This window comes from Cajanus cajan, chromosome 6 (assembly GCF_000230855.2).
Source record: "Cajanus cajan strain Asha chromosome 6, NIPB_CcT2T_4, whole genome shotgun sequence".
NCBI lineage: Eukaryota > Viridiplantae > Streptophyta > Magnoliopsida > Fabales > Fabaceae > Cajanus > Cajanus cajan.
This window is the reverse complement of record NC_138522.1, coordinates 58,340,381-58,359,331: the sequence shown is the minus strand read 5'-3', so window position 1 is coordinate 58,359,331 and position 18,951 is coordinate 58,340,381. Positions and strand designations below refer to the sequence as shown.

General features: G+C 30.4%; 2 protein-coding genes across 5 annotated transcripts; both read right to left on the bottom strand.

Moving 5' to 3' along the window:
* Positions 1–1,272: 1,272 nt before the first annotated feature.
* LOC109795974 (calmodulin-binding protein 60 B) lies at positions 1,273–4,223 on the bottom strand. Of its 2 annotated transcripts, XM_020355553.3 has the most exons (8): positions 4,000–4,221; positions 3,891–3,921; positions 3,721–3,779; positions 3,122–3,606; positions 2,851–3,005; positions 2,509–2,718; positions 2,167–2,302; positions 1,273–1,790 (listed from the first exon to the last, which is right to left on the bottom strand). In XM_020355553.3, exons 1-8 carry the CDS (start codon positions 4,119–4,121, stop codon positions 1,423–1,425), a joined length of 1,566 nt encoding a protein of 521 aa, XP_020211142.1. In that variant the 5' UTR covers positions 4,122–4,221; the 3' UTR covers positions 1,273–1,422. The 2 variants fall into 2 exon arrangements, with proteins under 2 accessions (XP_020211142.1, XP_020211143.1); XM_020355554.3 differs by lacking the exon at positions 2,509–2,718 and having other exon boundaries at positions 4,000–4,223.
* A 5,403-nt stretch (positions 4,224–9,626) lies between these two features.
* Positions 9,627–13,555, bottom strand: LOC109795921 (calmodulin-binding protein 60 B). 3 transcript variants are annotated; one of them, XM_083059098.1, is made up of 9 exons: positions 13,151–13,555; positions 12,909–12,984; positions 12,272–12,324; positions 11,489–11,982; positions 11,169–11,329; positions 10,836–11,039; positions 10,487–10,652; positions 10,341–10,394; positions 9,627–10,247 (listed from the first exon to the last, which is right to left on the bottom strand). In XM_083059098.1, exons 1-9 carry the CDS (start codon positions 13,252–13,254, stop codon positions 9,907–9,909), a joined length of 1,653 nt encoding a protein of 550 aa, XP_082915224.1. In that variant the 5' UTR covers positions 13,255–13,555; the 3' UTR covers positions 9,627–9,906. The 3 variants fall into 3 exon arrangements, with proteins under 3 accessions (XP_082915224.1, XP_020211078.1, XP_020211077.1); XM_020355489.3 differs by having other exon boundaries at positions 9,627–10,394; positions 11,531–11,982; positions 13,151–13,550; XM_020355488.3 differs by having other exon boundaries at positions 9,627–10,394; positions 13,151–13,545.
* Positions 13,556–18,951: the final 5,396 nt, after the last annotated feature.

Below are 18,951 nucleotides of genomic sequence, written 5' to 3'. Positions count from 1 at the left end.
AAATTTATTAATGACATACTCATTCATTTTCTATGAAGTGAATGCATTTATTAGCACATTAACAAATATAATATTTATCATTGGCAATAAATTATACTTATTAAAATTCAAGTAATCTATAATTTATAAATATAATAGAAGTGTCCAACCAAATTCACTATGTCAAGATTGATGGCCATTTTTTATGAACATGCCTTTGCAGTTGCACGGACATTTGCTCTAGTTTCACCAGATATAACAATTACCTTGACTATTAAATATTACAAGTATTTTTTAAATGAGCTTTAAATTTACAACATTATTAATACAGATTTACTAATTTAATTATTTTTATAGATTTTAACAAGTTAAAACTATCTGTTTTTTTAATATAAAGAAGCGATATCCAACAAATAATTTATAAATTGTTATTTCTCATAAGATGCATATATCCAAACACAGATACGAGGCTTATATTCCAAAGGATATTCAAAACTAGGATCAGATGAAAATCATGAGCAGTGTCCAGTTAGAAATGTTTTGGAATACACTTGGCACTAAACACGTTTTAAAAAACTATTGTTTTTGGTCACCACAAAGTGGGTATGAAGTTTGGACATATGGCATCAACTACATATTGTTCTACAAGGAACTATAACAGCCAATTCAAAAGATCGATTTGGGACATTGTTGAATATCGATCTTTTCAAAATAGGGCTCCAAATTTATTTCGTTCATAAGGGCGTTGACCTAAAGTGGTAGAAGGAAGAAGAGCCAAAGTTTAAAGGAAGATTTGATTTGTTAGCAAGATTTAGAAGCTGGAAATTGTAGCGTGTGTGCGTAATGCAATGAAACTATATATGCAGCAAAATGATAACTGACCTGGGAAGACGCTATTGGTTTGATGGCGGAAGGTTCTTCTGAGAGAGGGATCTGTCTGTGTACGCAGTAGTTGAGGAGATTTTAAGGATAGTTATGGTCATTGGTCAATGGTCTTCGAGTGACAGAAGATGCGTTTGTTTGGGTTTGGTTTTTCCAATGTACCAGATATGAATTTGAATACCAGAAAAATGCAGACCTCGTATAAATTAACTCTAAGGAGCTTGACTTGCTCGGTCAATTTCGTCCGTTTAATTTGAATATGAATTTTCTTATCTCTTCATGGGCTGGGCTGGGCTGGGCTGGGCTGGGCTGGGCTTCTTTACAATCCATTATATTTTCACATTATGAACTCCGCATCATCAAGGATTTGTAATGCTTACAAAGAAAATTAGGTAAAAGCAAACATATGTATCATTAAATTCCATTTCCTCATTTTTATGCTGTTATTACATATAAGAATTACTAACATGGGCCCAACCCCAGCAATGATTACAGACAAATTGACTTGAAAATTAAACACAAATTGCTAAACTAAAAGAAATGAGAGAACGATTGAAATATTCAATAATGACGGCAAAGAAGTTTAGGTTTCCATTTAGCCATATACGGCATGACCCATTTGAGTACATTTCGAGTCTTCTGCCAAACTGTTTTGCTTTTCCCTTTGCTTAACTTAGTGTTGGGAAAAGAGGAATGCTTGCTAGATTCTGCTCCATCATCACCATAGGGAAAGGAATTAGGATTCAATTGCTCCGATTGGTTAGAAATAATGTAATTTTCTAAGTCATAATTTTCCCATCCGTTTCCACCATCAATATTTGCTTCTTCTGGGACAACCTGCCCCACTGTAAAGAAGTTTAGTGGTACTTCTCCTTGCATTGGCCCAAAAATAGTTGATGCTGAGGTCGAAGGCCACGTGTCTAATTGGCCTGCAGATTCATAGGATAAGCATATAAGTAAGAGTCAATCACCACTTACCAATTTCTTATTAAACCAATATTTGAAGCCTAAGACAAGGGGTCTAACTAATTATAGCCATATTTGAGATACGGCTTTTCCACAAAATTGCTATATTTACTTTTTAAATAACGAAAGTAGCTGCAAGACGTTTAACACTTTGCGGCGGTTTAGAAAAGCCACAAATTTTTGTGAAAAAATTGCATCAGCAAAACAAAAGCAACTTCCTGGATGTTGACTTACACCTTGCAGGTAATTTTTTTTTTTTAAAAAAAAACTATACTACTTTAGTAATTTTAAAACCAAACTACAGCAATTGTGTTTATGCAAGATACATGGATACAGTACCTTGCGTTAGGAAGAGTTGTCGAAGATCTTGATCTGGAGCACCGTAAGGTGTCAGTGTGCCATGTGTGGGTGCCTCAATTTTCACCAGATCCTTCAAATTTTTGTATGCTTCGTCCTTAGCTCTGTCCACCCAACTCTGCCAGGGAGAGAAGTGTACGTCTCGATCAGATTCAATTAAGAGGTACTACACAACTAATTAAGCTTTGTTGATAATATATAATATATGAATCATTAATTTTTAAGTATATATCCGTATATGAGGCAATAAAGTTCACTCCAAAAAGCAACATAAGCCACAGAATCCAACATTAACAATCGAATATAGGATATATAACTACAAACCTTCTGCACCAAATTCAAAGATTGCACAGGACAGAGTTGCCCATCATTAAAAGCCACCCACACAACCTCATAGATACAGTTGAAGACAAGGGAAACGGGTAATGCTTGTTCCGTTGGGTGATACCGATAGGTGTACAACTCACCATCGTCTACTTTACAATCTTTAGCATGCGCAAGCATTTTGTGCCATAATCTAACGTCGCTGAATTTCTACTTCCCACAAGTGAAAATTACACGGACATATATACTTGTCAGTTCTAATTACTAAACAAACAAATTAAGAACATCAAGAAAGAACCATCATTATATTCAACGATACCTAAAGAAGAAAAAAAAATTTACCTCCTGTAATGAACCGGTTGTGTTCCGCCGCAAAAGATCCTTAACATTTTTTATTCCATTCTCGGAAAGCTGCCTGTGAATCTTACCCTCTTTTGCTATATTCTTCAAACGCCACACCTCATCATCCAATGACGGACGCTCGTGTTTCTTGTACGCTGAAATAACCAAAACAAGACAAAACACGTACAAAATGTAAAATCAAAGCCAAAGGATACGAAACAAACATAATGACAAAAAAAAAATGGGGGTCCTTCAAAAGTTTTGGACTTACACACTCCACGGTTGTCCTTGACCCTGAAGGGCTCACTTTTTCCTTCCCTTGTGTCTGCTCCAGCGGAACTAGATTCCAAAATTATAACTCCTAACCGAAACTTTTTGTTCTTTGTCCAGCAAGAGTTATCGCCAAACACTAGATTCTTATCGATATCACCAACCCCATTTTTAAGTTTAAGAACCGTATTTCCTTTCAGTAATGGCCCCTTGTCTCTTGGTTTCAGAATTTGGGCATTAAATTTCTGTGTAGTCCAGTCCTCGTCTCCAAAATCACCAGCTAGGACACAGATCTGAACCTTCATGGTGGAACCTTCTCCCGTGACTACGCGTTGCTGCGATGCAGCATAACGCAGCTCGATTTGAAGTGGACCACCATCCTCGGCTGTGAGTTTGGCCAGGGTGAAAATTTCTGAAGGCAGCCTTTTCACAAAGCACAATTCTAAACCTTTGGATCTAGATGTGACACCCAGATTAAGGCTTGGCCTGATATTAAATTGGAAACAACTAATTAATTAATGGATACAAGTTACAACAATATCCTATGACTTTTGTTAGATAAACATTATTTTAGGACCAAAAAATCCATAGTAGAAGTACCGGATAGACCCTTCGTGTCCTAGGTAACGTTGGAGCGTAGTTTGAATTATCTCCGGCACCTGGTTGGAGGAACAAAAACAAAATATGGAGTTAATATAAAAAAGCTCGTCGGAACGAGGAACAATATTGTAGTGGGATGTACTAAATAGAGTCGCAGTATGCATGCTTACCACTCTTCGAACGACAGTTTCAATAGCGACACTGCACATAAAAGAAAACTTAGAAAGTTGCATGAAATGAAAACGTGGTAGCACACATGGAATGGAAATAAACACTCACAGATAGAAATTCGTGGCGTCGTCTTGTTGCGGGTCGCCATGTCTCCTCTTAGCATGATTATGAAGATCTCTGCCATCATCGCCCTGATGATCATCCTCATCAAATGTCCTTTTCGATGCCATCCACTCCACAGATTAACTTACAATACTCACACGTCAAACAAGTCTTTGTTCCCAACTAGCATAAACAGTGTCTAACGATAAAGAACAAATGTTAGAAAGAAACACCCACCACTCGAGTTTTTTATAGCCATTGCTGTACGAAGACTCGTGGAAAAGTCCTCCTCCAAAGTTCAGTCATCATCTTACGCGCGAAATAAAATTAAAATATACTTTTTTAAGATAAACATAAATAACTCCAGAACTATTACATGATAATGACTAAACTTTTTGGATACTGGTTAGTTAATGCTAATTAAAGAGAATAATATGCTAAAAGGGAAAATGTTAACCACTATCATATAGGCAATTTAACTAGTCTTCATATCTTTAAAGAATTAAAAGAAAATTCTTTTTAATTAAAAATATAAAAATACATACATATATATATATATATATATATATATATATATATTAATTTTAACGTAATTTCCAATAAAAGCTTTTACACAGGTTAACAACACCTTACTAAAAATAACCTGCAAAAGTGAATTAATTATAATATCACATAGTACTACGTAAATAATTATGAAATTTGATGTCAAAAATAAGAAATAGTCATTAGAAATACAATCTCACTTAAGTATGTGAGGTATTTTGAGAATGATATTATTAAATAAGATAAAATTTGTTGAAATTTATTTTGCTAAGACCAATGTAAATATTTATTTATTTTATTAGGATGTATTTGATAAAATTAGCTTATAAACTACGTGAAATTTGCAAATTATAAAGTATAAGTGTCAAAATAAGTTTATGTAATTGACCAACATAACCAACCTAAAATGATTAGATTGAGTTGCACTTTTTGACCCTTCAACTCACATAATCCATCAATTCAACATCGTTAAATGATGATTCAATTGGATTAACCTATTGAGCTTTCCTATTTGGTTGAACTATTTTTTTTTTTGGACTTTTATCTATTAATATTGATTTGTGATATTTTTATTTGTGTTTCATTTACTTATTAAGATTTATTTGTAATTGTATTGTGGACTTATTTCATAGTTATTGATGAATATATTAAATACATGTCTTATTAAACACTATAATTATTTGATTATTTACTAGTTTCATAACATTTTTTTCTTTTAAAATTATATTTGGTCATATAATTTTAAAAAAATTAAAACAAATCAAATAAAAGTAATTTATAATTTTTTTAATGGTTGATAGATCAATCAAATAAAAAAAAAAGGTTCAATCAAACTAAATATTCTTTTAGTGTTTGAGTTAGAATGAATAAACTCGTTTAACACCCTTACTATAAACTAAGAAAATGAAAAACCGAAAACTTTATAAGTTAGTTAAAGGTATTTGGTAAAATTAATTGTTAAAGATAAAATAACATATAATGATATATTTCGTTATTAGAGATTAAAAAAATTAATTTTAAATTAATAAACAAGAATAAAAAATAGTAGTTTATAGATTAAATTATAAGCTATAAATAAGTACAATAAGTTCATGCATCAATCAAAATTACACTATTTTAGCATGTGAAAAATATTTATTATATATAATTAAAATTTACAATAAATTATATCTATAAAATAAATATTATACTTTAGTATATAAATTATATTAAAAATTTATATAAATAGATATTTTTAAAATATAAATTATATTTTATATTTAAGATAAACAATTTATATTATTTCAAAAAAAAATTCACTATTATTAATTTATTTTAAGAATATTATTTATAAATAATTATGATAAGTAAAAAAATTGAATTTTATGTTAAGTTAAAAAAATCTCTAAAAATATTTTTGTGAATAAATACTCTCTAAAAAAATACTTTCAGATAATATAATTATTCACGTTTAATATATAAAAATCAAATATTTTAGTTAAACCAAATTATAAATTAATCAAATTATATCTTATCGAACAACATGACATTTAATTTAAGTATGGAGGAAATACTGTTAATTAATATATTCATGCAATATATAGTAGCTTTTGTCACACGGTATCATCCGCTATTATAAGAATAAAAATTATAAAAGTGTAGGATATTAAGAAAACTCGAATTATAACCGCGTTAGCGTAAGACCGATCGAAGTACGCATGGAGAGGTAATTGCGGTTCACGGCAACGCAAATGGAGCCCATTAAACGTGTTCAGGTTTTTCCTAAATTTTTCTTCGGTGTTTCCGATTAAACTCAAATGTATGAGAAGAAGGAGAATTTAACTTCAGTTTGGCCTTCCTTATCTTATCTTAGGGTTGAAAATGGCTCATGCATGTTGCCTGTAAAATGGGCTAAATTCCTCCGTTATATTATCACACACGTTTATGAGTAATATATAAGAATGAAAATAGGTTAAATCAAATTAAACTTTAAATATATAAGTTAAATTTATTTATAAAATTAAAGTGTAAGTTTGATCTATTATTAATCATAGTATTTTTTATAAGTCTGATCTTATCTTTTTAAAATTTGATCTCTATTTTATATTAATAATGTTAATTAGATAAATAAATTTAATTTTTAAAAAGCCAACAATTTATAAATTAAAAAAATACTTACACAAGCTGATCTCAGGATACCAACTACATATACAATATTACAAAGAAAAAATAAACCCTAAACATAAATAAATTAAGTTGAATTGAATTTAAATGATTTTGTTATCTGATTTAACCAAAATTTAATTAATGAGATTGGATTAAATTTAATTTATTTATTTTTATTACAAAATTTAATTCAATTCAATCCATCTAAATCATAAATAAGTTGGGTGAGATCAGAATTTAAACTTATTAAAATAACTTGTATCTATTTGAATTCACAAATTATCCACTTAAACCCTGTTTAGAAGATACCTCGTGTGAGTTGAAAAGAAGTGACCTAGGAATCTCGGTCCATTTACCCGGATCAAGTATGGCGTGGAGTATACAATTTGTGAGAGATGATGAAAGAAAAATTTGAAATGAAAATGTACAATTATTTTGGAATTGTTCTTTGTATGTAAATAGTAGGGTTTTTTTTTATACGTGATTCAAACACAAGGTTGATGTAATTTATAATTTTAATTCAGGGGGAAAAAAGTGCAAATGAAAAGTGAGTATGGTCACGAAAATAATTATAGATTATAAATATTCAAATAATTTTAAGCGTGGCTATCTTACTATCCAATCTTGCGCTTTTATTTCTTTTAACTATCCATTTAATATCAGCAGGTTATATCTATGTATATTTGTTAATTTGTAGTTACAATTTTTTCGTTTTGCCATCCTTACTAACTGCGATTTAAAGAGAGATGGTCGGCTATGGTTTTAAAATAAAATTGGAAAGAATTTTAAAAGAAAAGAAGAAGAAAAAACTTCTGGTAAATAATTTAATTAGTTAATTACGTGAAAATTAATATTAACTAATGTTTTAATGTTTGTATTGCATTCACTAAATATTTACTATATATAACTAAAATGTACAAATCCAAAAAAACATCAACATAGTGAAAATTGTGTGAAAATATGTTTTATAAGTAATTAAAAAATAATATAAAGTTATATTTTAAATTTTTTTATTTTCTTTTTAGAATTATTTTTATACATTTTTTTAATTATGTTTGTAACATTTTTTTATTTGAACTTCGGTTGCGTTCAATAAATTTTACATAAAAGAATATAATGAAATAAATTTCAAGCTTTGAACCGATCAAAAAATAATACAAAATTATGTCTCAAAATAAAAAAATAAACATTGTTTCAAAAGGATCAAGTTGATCCAAATTTTAAGAGATAAATGACCAAAATAAATATTTAATAGATAAAGGATCAAAATAAATTTAATAAATAAAATAAAACTTAAATTAACTTAAATTTTAAAAGAGCAAAGTAACATTCAATATACATAAATAATCCTTGATTATTAACTTTAAATACTATATAAATTTTATTAATAAAGAAAAAAAATATCATTCAAAGTTGTTTCTACTCAAATTCAATTATGGATAAATAATTTCTTAACATTCAACTGAAAACGAGAATATACCTAATCAATTTGCAATTTGTTTATGGACAATCTTACATGAATTAAATAAGATTATTAGGTCAAGTTGTTTTATGTACTCTTAATTAAAGATAAGAGTAGGGGTGGGTAACGAACGGATTCCATTGGGTTTGAGTAAAAAATGTTTAATTCATTGTAAACTGATTTTGGAAAAATGTGATCGATATCTGATTGATTGAGCATTTAATTTGAGGCAGTTTGGGTTGAAATGAATTTGGATTTGAGCAGGTGGGTATAATTGGGTTTGAGGTTTTTTTGTAAACTAAATTATCTTAACGAAGATGAAGCTTAAAATGGTAAAAATAATAATTTTAAAACAGTGTATAAAAATAGAATGAAAGTGACAATAAAGAGTGTAAGTAGATTCGTAAATGAAACATTCATAAACTAAAGAAGTAAAAATAAAAGATAACAAAATCTATAGTTATTACATGCAAAAAAAAAATCCAAAGTTAGATTACAAAACTCATAAGAAATCATACAGCACAAGTTGTACTCAAGATGAAAATAAGAAAATGAAAAAGAAAGACAAAGAAAGAAACAAAAAAAAATTAAAAAATAAACCAGTGTTTTGAGAAGTTGAATAAAAAAAGAGAAGACAAAGAGTTACGAGAAAAAGGAACGTGGTTGGCCCGGTTGCTTACTGATCCGGTGATCCCTCGCTCGGGTAGAGGGAGAAGCCCTGATCTCACTCCATCGATACAACGTCTTGAACGACTGCGATGAAGAGGGAGATGCTTGACTCGACTGGAAATGACGGGTCGACAACTCCGAATCACAAGAGTAAGGGGGACCTTCTTTTTCTCCTGCGGAGAAGAGAAGCAAGCTACCTTCCATCTATATCTATAGGCGGCAATGGTTCTTGAGGGGCGTTGCGAAACAAATCCTTTAACAGCAGCAAAGACTTCGGATGGGAAACCTTATCTTAATAGGAAGTGGCCAAGAATCATCGCTCCAAGAGAAATGCCCAATCCATTCAATTCATACCAGGGAATCTCCTCCTTCTTCCTTATGCAGTGCCCTAGATTTAGCTGTTGTCAGAATTAGAACCTCACACCGGGAAGTTTCTTTCTTAATCGAACTAGGTGAAAGATAAATTGATGTCTATATTATACTTGAAATAAAAAATTTTAAATTTGGGCTATTATTACTTAATTATATAAAAGTAATAAAAATTTAAACTTATCTCATTTTTAGTTGAGTTTAATTTTTAGCAAATTTAAAAATTTAAAATCGAATTCATCTAATATAACTCGTATAAAATCAAAATTTTAACCTAATTTATTCATAAGACGCCGAATCCAACAAAAATAATATTTTTTATAAAATTTTTTGAATTCAATTGAGGTCTTGATTTCATGCTCAACCCTATATAAGAATTGGATAACTATGAAGTTACGAAAGAAAGTATTATTTTATTCTTGTAATGAACAAATTATACCTCGTCTTTTGAACAAATAAAAAAACTTGAATTGACCATGAATCAGTATGTAGAAACTTGATTTTACACACAACCACCACAACTTATACATAAACAACCCTTCACTAGGATGTACAGGAGGACTCCATCTTAAGCATCTCTTTAGTGTAGTTGAACTTGAAGAAGGTAAACTTGAGGAAAAAAACAAACAGCACAACACTATCTATAGAATACATCAGGGAACTAATACCACAGGTTTTGTAGGCAAATTCTACTTAGTAACCCACAAAAGACACAAAACATGACTCTAATAGTTATAGTGAAACTGCTTGACATTCTTTCTTGCAGCTGTTTCCCTTTTTATTGATATGACCCATTTGAGAGCAACAAGAATCTTATACCACACTGCTTTAGGTTTCCCAGTGCCCGATATATCCGCAGCAGAATCGATGAAAGTGGAATAGTTGTTAAATTCTGCTCCAACAGAGGAACCAATGAAAAAGCTAGTTTCTGGTACCAATGTTGTATAAGGAGGACAATCATTTATGAATTGAATCACTGATCTTTCATTCTCAGATGAATAACCACCCTGCACAAATGGAAAATACGATCCATTAAGGTGCAAACTATCCCCTTCAGTGTACATTCCTGCGGAAAATTCATCCAAATCATAACGGTTTTGTGACATTTCTCCTATGTCTGGCTGTAGATCAGCATAAACTTGGTGATCATGCATTATACCTTCATCAGCATATGAAGCAGAGATAAATGGTTGACTGTAACCTGGCAATGTTACTGTTGATTGATATGCACAAAACAGGTTAAAAGATGAATGATGCAATATAAGAGATAATGAAATAGTAAAAAAATTATACCATTACATATACCTTGTGCAGTTGAGATATTAATATGTTGCAGACCTTGATCTGGAGTGTCAGACTGCCTTGCTTTTAGACATGCCGCTAGATTTAAACAGTTCAACTTAGTGTCATCAATCAATTTCAAATTGTTAACATTTCTGTAAGCACGCTGCTTCACAATTTCCACCAAATGCTGCCAAGGAAGAAGGAACCTGATCACTTTTGACCCACAGGTATAATATGATATATAAATAATGATAATTTGATAAGACGGTGATAACTAATTTAAAGAAATCATTGAAATTAGAGACGTGACAACAATTTTTTCTTTAAAACCTATTTAACAAAAAATTCAGAACAGGTTATGATTGCATACCTTTTCTTTGGGGGGGAGAGTATCTGGTGAATAGTAATTTTGCCAATCAAAAGTCACTCCCACGAGGATGTAGATGGAATTGAATAGCAGGCCGATTTGCAGTTCTTCCGAGTGATAACTGTAGAGCTTGTAATCATCTATCACACAGGTTTTGGCATGTTCAGTGATTGCTAACCATGATTTCCTTGAAATGTTTCCGAACATCTGCATTCCCAGACCAAAAGATTCAACGAATAAACACAGTTAAACATGAATTTCATCAATTATTTATATGAATAAGCAAGGAATGTCTACCAATAACACAAGAAAAAAGTAAGAGAGAAATTTTTTTACTTCATATAGTGAAGGTTCGTTGGTTATGTACAACCGCAAGAGATCCTTCACTTTGTGAATTCCATGTAAAGAGAGCTGATTGTGAAATTTTCTTTCCTTAGCAATGTTCTTCAAACGCCATATATCATCATTCAAGTATGGAGGGTAGTGCTTCTTGTAGGCTTAAATGACCAAATTACGTGTCAGTTTTGTAGTTGTACTAAAAGACAGATTATATTGAAAAATAAAATCCAAGAGGCATAAAAGTTTAATGGAAACAATAGTTATGTCTTTAGTTGGAAATAGACAACGAGAAACAGAAGTGAACTGTTAAGACTCACGCTCTCCTCTGTTATCTTTGACCACAAAAGGTTCACTTCTACCTTCCTGAATCTTTTCTCCATTGGAAATTGGTTGCAAAACTCTGACTCCAATCCTGAACCTTCTGCTTCTTTGCCATCTCGAGTTGTCAGAGAAGGCAAGTTTAGTAATACAACCAACTCCATTTTTTAGAGTAATAATCCTCTCTCCAATCAATAGTGGCTCTTTACCATCTCTTTCACGTAAGATATTGGAATTGAACTCATCTTCATTCCAATCCTCACTGCCACAAGATCCGAAATCACCATCCAAGACATAGATTTCTATCTTTAGTGAGGAAAGAGGACCATCACTAACTACAGACTCAGATCCAACATCAATTAGAGCAATTTGAAGGGGTGTTTCGTCTTCTGCTATTATGTTAGACCGAGTAAAAATTGTATCAGGCAACTTATTAATAAAACACAACTTTAAGGGTTTGACCCCAGATATGCCAGCCTCATTAACCCTTTTTCTGCAACAAATTTGCAAAAAAAGAATAGTAAACTACGCGTATTAATCAAATAAATAAAGAGGAACTATTGGATTCAGTAAAGAAAAGAAAAAAATAAACCACAAAATATCTCCCAGGCTCAATTTGCTACAGGGTAAAAATGAGGAAAAAAGATTCATGGATAAATTTTCAACATAATTTCACAAATAAAATTGATTAATCAATTTTTAACCACACAGAACCATAAGAAATGAGTACAAGTACAACAATTATTTGTTGTCAACGCAGAATCTGAACATGAAAAACTAACCTTTGAAATAGATGAGCCTTGCCCAGGATTTTTTGTTCTACCACCTCTCTTACCTGTTTGAGGAAGACAAATGAATCAATAAGATTGTCGCTTCAAAACAAAATAGATAGGAGATACTTGAAATTTGCCCCTTCCCTTAATCATATAAAGAATTTAAATATATTCAAATAAAAGAGGTATCCCATTATATATGTAACAGCCATTAATGTCACGTACCTATCTGTCAAAATGCTTCTTGAACTATCAACCAAAAACAAAACCAAAAAAATGGAAAATACGATGAGGTGCAGAAGTGCGACAGAGATAAAATCAATGACAAATTTGATGGGAACAAATAGTCTGGCTAATCATTAATGCTTCTCTTTCCTTCCAAAATCAAATAACAAGCATAACTTGGAAACGATGTGTGAGAATCACAAAAATATTTATCAATGAGGACTACTAATCAATTGCAGGAACCTGGGGAACATTGAGGATATCATACTAAGTACTTTAGAACTCGTGCTTGGTTGTGAAGTGATGGGTACTTTCAAATGTAGACATGCTCAAAAGTCAAAACTAGCTGAAAAAAAAAAAAAAAAAAAAAAAGCTTTCTCAACACCATACCACAAAGATAATAGACTCAATCCTTACTTACCACTTTTCGCAGAAAATTTTCCCAATAGGAAGCGTGGTCACTCATCCATAGTGCGTTAACTGCATTTCTAGGGCAACTGCATAATGAACAAAAAATCAAACTTAGTAAAATAATATAGATTTGAGTTTGACTCAACCCATCCAAACAAACTTATAAGAGATTCTTTATTAGTCTTCTAGGACATTTCGCAATACTTATACCTCAAACCCCAAGACACCAAAATAAGTATACAAATAAGAAACCTGATTGAAGCATGTTTTGTATCCCCATGGCTCCAATTTTCCTTCTGAATTGGAACTTTACCACTGCCTTGGTGCTTCTGAGGAGATTGCTTTTTTGATACCATCCAAATAGAAAATGTTACAATCAAACCAAATGAACTACTAACCGTTCTCAGAACAGAACTCCGAATGATACAATAACTGGACCAATTACGTTGCAAGAGATAGTATCATTAATTAAAGCCAAACTAACTTTATTTATATATATGTTGATCCAGACTCCACAGGAAAAAGGAAGGATGCTTCGTCTGCAGTGCACTAATAGGACACGTTAATCCATCCAACAAAGTCAATATCAAATTTCCTCTAAACATTCGAAGAAAGTACAAAAAATTATTAAAAAAACAAAATGGTCATGCAAGTATCTTGAACTAAAAACGCCAAACTGACAGTTTATCAACACATTCTTCTCGACCAAATAAGGATATCAAGATTTTCAACATTTTATTACCTCATTTACTAACATGATTCAATAACAAGTAAATTTTTATTGGATAATTGTATAAATATAATTAAGAGTCTAATTTAGTATTTTTAATGCAAAATTTAATCAAAAGATCCAACTCAATTGGTTGAACCGGTGGGTGAATTGTTGTAAATAAATCTTCTTGGTACCAAATTCAATTTCTATGAAAAAATGAAAATGCATAACTTTTTATTTTTTATGCCCATTATAAAATTTGATTTGTATAAATATTTATTTTATTAGTATATCAAAATTAAACTTAAAAAAAAATAGACTCTTTTATATGTATATTTATATGTTTTTCTTTTGTTATTCATATCATTATTCATTCTAAAAACGGCCAACATTGTTAGTATCTTATATGACAAAGAATATCCCATAAAATCCAAGATAAGTACTGACTTGACGCGTCGTTATAACGGCTGATACGCCTAGTGACGATGAAGATTTGGGATGTGATGCAGAAACTTTTGTTTATTTTTCCTCCTTGCAGACACGCTTCTAGGTTACGTTTTTCCCTACGCGTTTACGATGTAACAAAATAGTCATACTCACACAAACTGAACTTTTTTTCTTATATATTTTTATTCATAATTTGGCTCTAGACTTGGATAAATCTAATGAAATCGGAAAGTCAAATTAATTTAGGAGATCATGAAAAAAGAAGAAGAAATTAATGTCTATAATATCACCTCAGTATACTCTTATAATCTTAAGAGAATATCAGCTTTTACATGTATTGAATGTTTTGAACTCAAACAACTATTAGGTTGTTTTAGAAGTTTTCTTACTGTTCACCGTGGAACTTAAAAAAAAAAACTTTCTATAATCACTATAATTACAATTCGTGACAATCAGGTTAAACTCTAATTCCATCATTAAACAACTTTTGATTCCAACACATTTATGTGGACAATAAGTTTGAAATAAAAGATAACTAAGTTTTTTATATCACCTCTCATTTTTTTAATGTCAGATTTCATTTTAATTAAACATACATAATTCCAAACTTATAAACTACATAAAATATTTCAATTATTTTTTGATAATTTTATTTATCCGTAAATTAAGTTAAATCAAGTCAATTGTTGTTATATATATACAATAAGATTGTAGATATTTAAATTGGATTTAATTCATATAATACACTTTATTGTTGTTTATTTGAAAATTATTTTATGATTTTATTGTTATTTAGATATATAGACTAATTTTAAATTATTTAATCTGAAGAATTTGGTGTGATTTAAAAAAGTATTGAAATTGAAAAAAAAAATCCCATACTGGAACAAATATAAAGAAGAAATATGATTTTTAATTTTAAAAAATTAGAGATCAAAGAAGAAGAAGAAATATAAGAATACTGCAACCACGTTAAAAGTATTTTTGTTAAATTGAAAGTAAAGTATGATTTTTATTTTTTAAAAAAGAATACCAGGTAATTTTTAACGAGAAATAGGGCATATTTACAAATTTAGATGTTCAGCTCCGACCACCAGCCACCAGCCACCAGCCACCAGCCACGAGCCACGTATCTTGTGACGGAGAATTTTTTTTATCTACTTTAATATAATAAAAAAATATTATAATTACCTAGTATTCTATTCTTAACTGTTATAATTGTTTCAGTATTCCGTATTAATTGTTATGATCATGCATTAGTATAATTATTCCAACATTCCGTTTTAATTGTCTTAAACATATGCGATGTTATAATTGTTTCAATAATATGTTACCATTTTTATAGCACTTTCATTGTCATAAAATTATAGTTTTATTAATCCCAAGCGTGTGGTTCAGTGGTAGGAGTTGATCCACGCTTAAGTAAAGTTAGGGGTTCAAATTCTATCTTGTATATGCAGCTGAACTTAGATACTCTAGGGACAAACAAAAAAAAATTAAAATTTTATTAGTAACATCTATTTTACTATTAAAGTTTATATGGCATCTTGAATAAATTGTTATCAAATTAGATACCTTGAAAAAAAATACTTATCTTTCTTATACAAATAAATTCATTAAAACAAGATCAAGTAACAGTTGTAAAACGAAGGCCTAAATTTTGGCATTTTATGAATACATGTACATGGTATACTTTTAAAATTAATTTCACATAACCTCAGAATAAATTAAGATTGAGTAAATAATAGTAGCAACTTATTTATCTATTTTTCATCATCACATAATATATTTAACCATATATCATGTAATAAGTAATTAATAATGATAATTATACATAATAAATATTATATACCGAAATAGATAATATACTTTATAATGGTGAATAATACATTTAATAACATACTCCTTACTCACAAATTATAAAAATATTTAATAATTTTAATGTGTTTATTGATAATATATTTTATAATCAACTATTTAGGCACTGATAAACACATTCGACAAACTACACATCGATTATTTGAAGACCAGAAAGTCAATTGCACATTTATAAACTAATTGATGAAACACAAAATGCGTGATAAAACACATTTGTCACATACACTCATCTAAAAGACGACTCGCGCATAGGCATGACAATCTAACCCGTCCCCGTGGGTACCCGCCCGAACCCGTCCCGATTTGGATGGGGAAAACCCGTGTTTATCGGGTTCGGGTTCGGGTTTTCCCCGATTGATAAAATCGGGGGCGGGGGCGGGGGCGGGGATGCTAATACCCACCCCGCTCCCGCCCCCATACCCGCCCCCGCCCCGCTTAATAATATAATTAAAAAATTATTTTTATATATATATAAACCAAAATTATAAATATTTATATGTAAAAATTTATATTATTTTACTTTTCTTTTATTTTTTTTAAATTGTTCATATTTATTTAAAAGAAAAAAAAATAGGAGCGGGGACGGGGGCAGGGCGGGGAAACCCGAACCCCGCCGGGGGCGGGGATGGGGACTCAGATTTTATCCCCGGCAGGTATCGGGGGCGGGGGCGGGAGCGGTTTAAATTTGCGGGAGCGGGGGCGGGGAACGTAAAACCCGCCCCCGCCCCGCCCCGTTGCCATGCCTACTCGTGCACAAACGAAACACTCGGTAAAATATCGACTCTTAATGAAAGTCGACATTTTTGAAACACATCATCACTACTGCCAAATAAAAACACTCGAAGAAATCTTGACTCTCATGATAATCGATCAAACTCTTTCTCAAATACAAATACATAAATCGATTGAATATCAATTTTAAGTGAAAACGTCTTAGATTCTAGCCACCAATAAACATTTCAATCAACCAAAATATGTAAGTAACAAAATACTAGGTGTGGGTAGATGGACTTAGGTCCGCGGACCAGTCCATAAGCCCACAAACTTTGCAGATAATGAACCATTATTTTTAAATTTGTATAACTATGTTTAGTTTTTGAGTTCGATCTCTAAAATTTGCTTGACAAACTTAATTCGTAGACTCGTGAGCTAGCTTGCAGACTTCACTAATTATTATTTTTAGATATTAAGACTTTAATATTTAGTTATTTATTTAATCTTTTAAATTATTATGATATTAAAACTATGTTTAGTTGGTATGTATTTACCATTTGGATTATTTTAATGACATTTTGAAGTTTTTATTATTAAAAGTTGTTTACTATTATATACATATTGGTAATATTTTTGGTTTTAATACTTTAATATTTAGTATTTAAGACCATTTTAAATATTAATAAATTTTAGTGTGATAAAATTTAGATATAAATAAAAGATTTTTTCTCTTCTAATTTTATGTATTTTTATTTTGAAAATATATTTTTTTAATAATTATTTAGACCTGCGGACTGATCTATTAATCTACTAGTTTTGGCAAACTAATAGCTTGAAAAATAAGTCTATTTATTTTACGGATTGGACTTGTTTGACCCATATAAAATGCAAGTTTTATGGGTCAGACTTTAAACGGGTGAGACCGATTCGTATACCCACCCATACAAAATACAAGGGCAAACAACAAGATGAAACTATTAAAAAGCCAAAAGATAATATAATATAACACTATTCCATTGGCCATTAAGATTTTTCATGACCATAGTTCTCAAGCTTGAAGGGTTGTGTTGTGTACCTACCAGTCTCCTATGAACTTAATCACTTAGATTTTTCGCACCTTTGGCACTCGAGTTGGGAGGCTATGTACTGTGTTAGTCTCCCATTAATTGAGTGCGTTGAAACATATAGGCTCTTCACACTTCTATGTTCAAGCTTATAGGACTCTATATTGAATGTAATGATTAAGTAGTTCAATCACTTAAATTCTTTGCACCTTTAGCACTTAAGCCTATATGGTTATGTATCGTACTGGTCTCTCGTCAACTGAGTGAACTAAGTCGATCCTCCAACAGATGGTCAATCGATTTATCAAATACGCCTTATAATAAGATTCGATCGATTTTTGAATTATCTCCCATGAGTAGTTGGGACAAGGCATCATAATTTATGGAATAGACACAATAATGATTATAAATAATAAGATTTATTGACCTAATAATAATAATAAAAATAATAATAATAATGATACAATATAATTTGGGGATCATGGGAAGAAATAAAATACTTACGTCTATAATATTGCCTAAGTATATATATAGGAACTCCTAAACAAAGATAATTTTTACACTTATTAAATATTTTGAATTAGGTCGGTCGTTATGTCTTTCTAAAGAAGGTCTTATACCAAAACATATTTCATTTATATTTTGGATTATAAAGTATTAAATTGAATGAAACTAAAAAAAATGTCAAAAAAATCTATTTATGATTTAATAAAAAAGAAGAGAAGTGAAAAAATATAAATAATCTTTTTCATGATTACGCATATAAATGATATAACTTCTTTTTAACTATTTTGACGTTAGAAACTAATAACTCGTTAATCATTACCCAAATTTATTCCCTGCTCTCTCTCTCTTTTCTTTTTCCATTTACATGCACAATGCAATATACAGCCATATATGTTTTCATATAAAAGAGAATAGTAATGTAAATTAATTAAGTCACCCTTTGGTTGATTATTTAATTTATATGCATGATAAATAATTATCCCAACTTTGAAACGCAACCAAACTCATTTTTTATGAGGCTAATTTTGGTTCGTTTTTATAACGAAATCAAAATCATTTTTTATTAGGCTAATTTATTCAACTTTTTGGCCAATAAATTTATTTAAATTGATTTTTTTTTCCAATAATGAAACGAAGCTAAACTGATGGATACACATCCTTAATTCCTCCTATAAAAGTAGCATGTAAAATATGAAACTAACTAATCTATTCCTATATTTATAAACTTGAAT